General features: G+C 45.9%; 1 protein-coding gene across 1 annotated transcript; it reads right to left on the bottom strand.

Moving 5' to 3' along the window:
• Positions 1-810: 810 nt before the first annotated feature.
• On the bottom strand, positions 811-1,645 carry LOC141129677 (histone H1.5-like). The gene has a single exon (XM_073617771.1). The coding sequence runs from the start codon at positions 1,615-1,617 to the stop codon at positions 949-951; it is 669 nt and encodes a 222-aa protein (XP_073473872.1). The 5' UTR covers positions 1,618-1,645; the 3' UTR covers positions 811-948.
• Positions 1,646-3,050: the final 1,405 nt, after the last annotated feature.

The following is a 3,050-nucleotide window of genomic DNA, read 5'->3' as shown; positions in this document are numbered from 1 at the left end:
AAACTGCCAAGTCCCTTTTCTCATTTTATTTCAACACTACCGCCTTATATCGGTGAACATTTCTTCTACTTTATGGTTTATCTGAAGGGATTATGAATGTTTGGCCGGGGGGACCATATTTGTACAATGGGGGCTCATGAGAATAAGAGAATTATCTTTGAGTGCGGTGTTAGATTGTCATTTATTGATACAATTATTTCCAACATCAATCCATCACAAATGGAGAGACTAGAAGGAACAATTCATCCAGTATTGTGTGAAAAAATCCGGGGAACTCCCTTTTTTGTTCCATTATTCTCTACCGCCCATGGATGGGGGGGGGGGGCTAATTGTTGCATAATGGAAAACTGTGAAATTATGGCGGGCAGTTTGAAAATTTCCAACTCCGCCAATCATAACAGCCTGTGCTTCCTCTGTCAACCAATGAGAGCGTTTATAGTATCCTACAATGAAATTTCTGACATGGAACCTGAAATGTATCCGTTTCCCTCCGAATGTGATATCGGGGCCGCTAGACCTGGGGATGGTAAATCTGTAACTGGATATTTATTTAGTAAAGAGTACATTGCCCACATAACACAATGATCTTGTCGCTGATCATTCTTATTCCACCTCCCTGGGGAGATCTCCCAGTGCGAAAATTGTCTCCAATCCGCACCACAGAAGTGTATATATATATTGGGGGGGGGGGGGGGGAGAATACCTGAAGCTATCCTTTGTATCAATGACGGATGTCATGTGAAGAGTCCTGTGATCGGATCTCCCGCTGTATTCTATATTATTCTATAGAGGGGATTTGGTAAGGTGGTCACATTGCTCTGTATGGAGGACTTCTAATGCGGCCCCCCCTGGTCGCTGTGTGTATGTAGAGCTCTGTCAGGAGGAGGTGGGTGGCTCTGAGAAGAGCCTTTGGGGGGTGTAGATGAAAGGAGGTCTCTCCGGTGGGGATTATTTCTTCTTTGGAGCGGCCTTCTTGGGCTTGGCTGCTGTCTTGGGTTTAGCCGCCTTCTTAGCCGGACTCTTGGCGACTTTTTTCGGCTTGGCTGCAGCTTTGGGCTTCTTGGGGCTCTTTGTCACCTTCTTGGCTTTAGCAGCTGCAGGCTTTTTTGCGGGTTTCTTGGCGGCCTTCTTGGGGCTCTTGGCTGCGGTGGGGGCTTTGGTGGTGGTCTTCTTCTTGGGGGACTTGGCTGGCTTCTTGGCGGCCGGCTTCTTGGGGGACTTGGCCGCAGCCGATGGCTTCTTGGTGCTTTTCTTGGCGCCTGCCGCCTTGTCCTCCTGCTTCTTGTTGATCTTGAAGGATCCGGAGGCTCCATGTCCTTTGACCTGGACGAGGGTCCCCTTAGTCACCAGCCCCCTGATGGCGATCTTGAGGCGGCTGTTGTTCTTGTCCACATCGTATCCTCCGGCGGACAGGACCTTCTTGAGGGCGGACAGGGAGACCCCGCTGCGCTCTTTGGAAGCGGCCACTGCTTTGACCAGGAGCTCGGACACGCTGGGACCGGACGGCTTCTTGCTGCCTTTCTTGGCTCCTCCGGCTGCCGCCTTCTTGGCCGGCTTCTTCTTGGCGGCGGGCTCCGCTGGAGGAGCGGCGGCTGGGGCGCTCTCAGTCTCCGTCATGATTCCTCTTCAAGAAGGTTTACAAAACGTTCATAATACGATGATCCGAGCGCTCTGCCTTTATACAGTACGATCGTCATTTCTATTGGTTGGTACACAACACGCTGTCTGCACTCCTATTGGTTACACATTAGACACGCCCACCCACTCTTACTTCAGTAATAGGGAATCTTCTCTCTCTTGTTGTGTTTTCCGGGCAGAGAGAAAAATGATTTTATTCTGGAATAGAACGATGTCCGATCTTCATCGGGGACCCGATCTGCTCACTGGACTGTCACTTATCGGGGGGTCACTTACAGCTGTCAGGAGCTGCTGAGGAGGCTGAACACAGGGGCTGCAAACACAGCCATCCTCCTGAGTGTGTGTCCCATTCTTCCTTCTATCTTGTTTTCTACACAAATTCTACCCAGAAAACAATCTTCTCACATCTCCCACTAGAATGATCTTCACATTAGATGAGTGAAGAGTGACCATCAGGAAACATTTCCCCCTAATACACAACTCTGCTCATCTATAGCTGAGTAGAAGGAGCCTGGAACAAAAACATCAGCCGGTGACATGAGATCCTTGTGTGATGTGATGGCAGATATTGTTATACATACAAATGTCTCAGCTGATTACACAATGTCATGTTTGATGTGCTATGTATCATTATCTGGTCATCATGATACATATATTGTTATCCAGATACTTTGAGTATGTTTATCGATCTCGTTTACTACACAGCTATATATCCTACGCGGGTGCAATGCTTGCTTTGAATCCTTCTATCAGTATCTAGAATATAAGTTTATTGTTTTGGTGATCAAAGAGTCAATCCATCAGCATTGGATCCCCCAAGAGATCATTTCAGTAACAAGAATTTTGCTGAAAATCCTAATATAGTGTAGCTTTAGGTGAATCTTGATAGTAAATATTGGCTATTTGTAGGTTAGTGAGGGGTGGATTTATTTCTAGGCTACTAAAATAAAAACATGCATACTGACCACAAAACGTATTTTATTCTGTTAACATTCTCCAGGACAAGATTTCAGGGTGTTCCCTTCCTCTCAGATCCAAAGAAAACTAAAAGTAAAGGGAATTCACCAAAAGAATTGAACTTAGGGATTTAAATATTAGACCCCCTTTACCCCATTATCATCTCCCCTCTGTATCCCAGTTAGGTCCGCTCCTCCTTTCCCTAGATAGCATCTCTTCTCTGTATCCTCAATATCTCCTCTCCTCTGTATCCCCCAGAGCCCCGATCTACTAGTGTGGATGAATTCCGGCTAATCCTGAAAATATACAGCGCTAAAAACTTTCACTGATCCAATGATCCCAATCACATGGAAAGTACATGTATCTCATAATACAATAAATCTCCAGAGACCAAGATATTAATTCTAAATAACTACTAGATTATTGTAAAGAAAGGAAGAAAGGAAAAAGATAGA

The sequence above is a fragment of the Aquarana catesbeiana genome, linkage group LG02 (genome assembly GCF_042186555.1).
Source record: "Aquarana catesbeiana isolate 2022-GZ linkage group LG02, ASM4218655v1, whole genome shotgun sequence".
In the NCBI taxonomy this organism is placed as follows: domain Eukaryota; kingdom Metazoa; phylum Chordata; class Amphibia; order Anura; family Ranidae; genus Aquarana; species Aquarana catesbeiana.
Note: the sequence above shows the minus strand (reverse complement) of the source record. Positions and strands in the feature narration are given on the sequence as shown.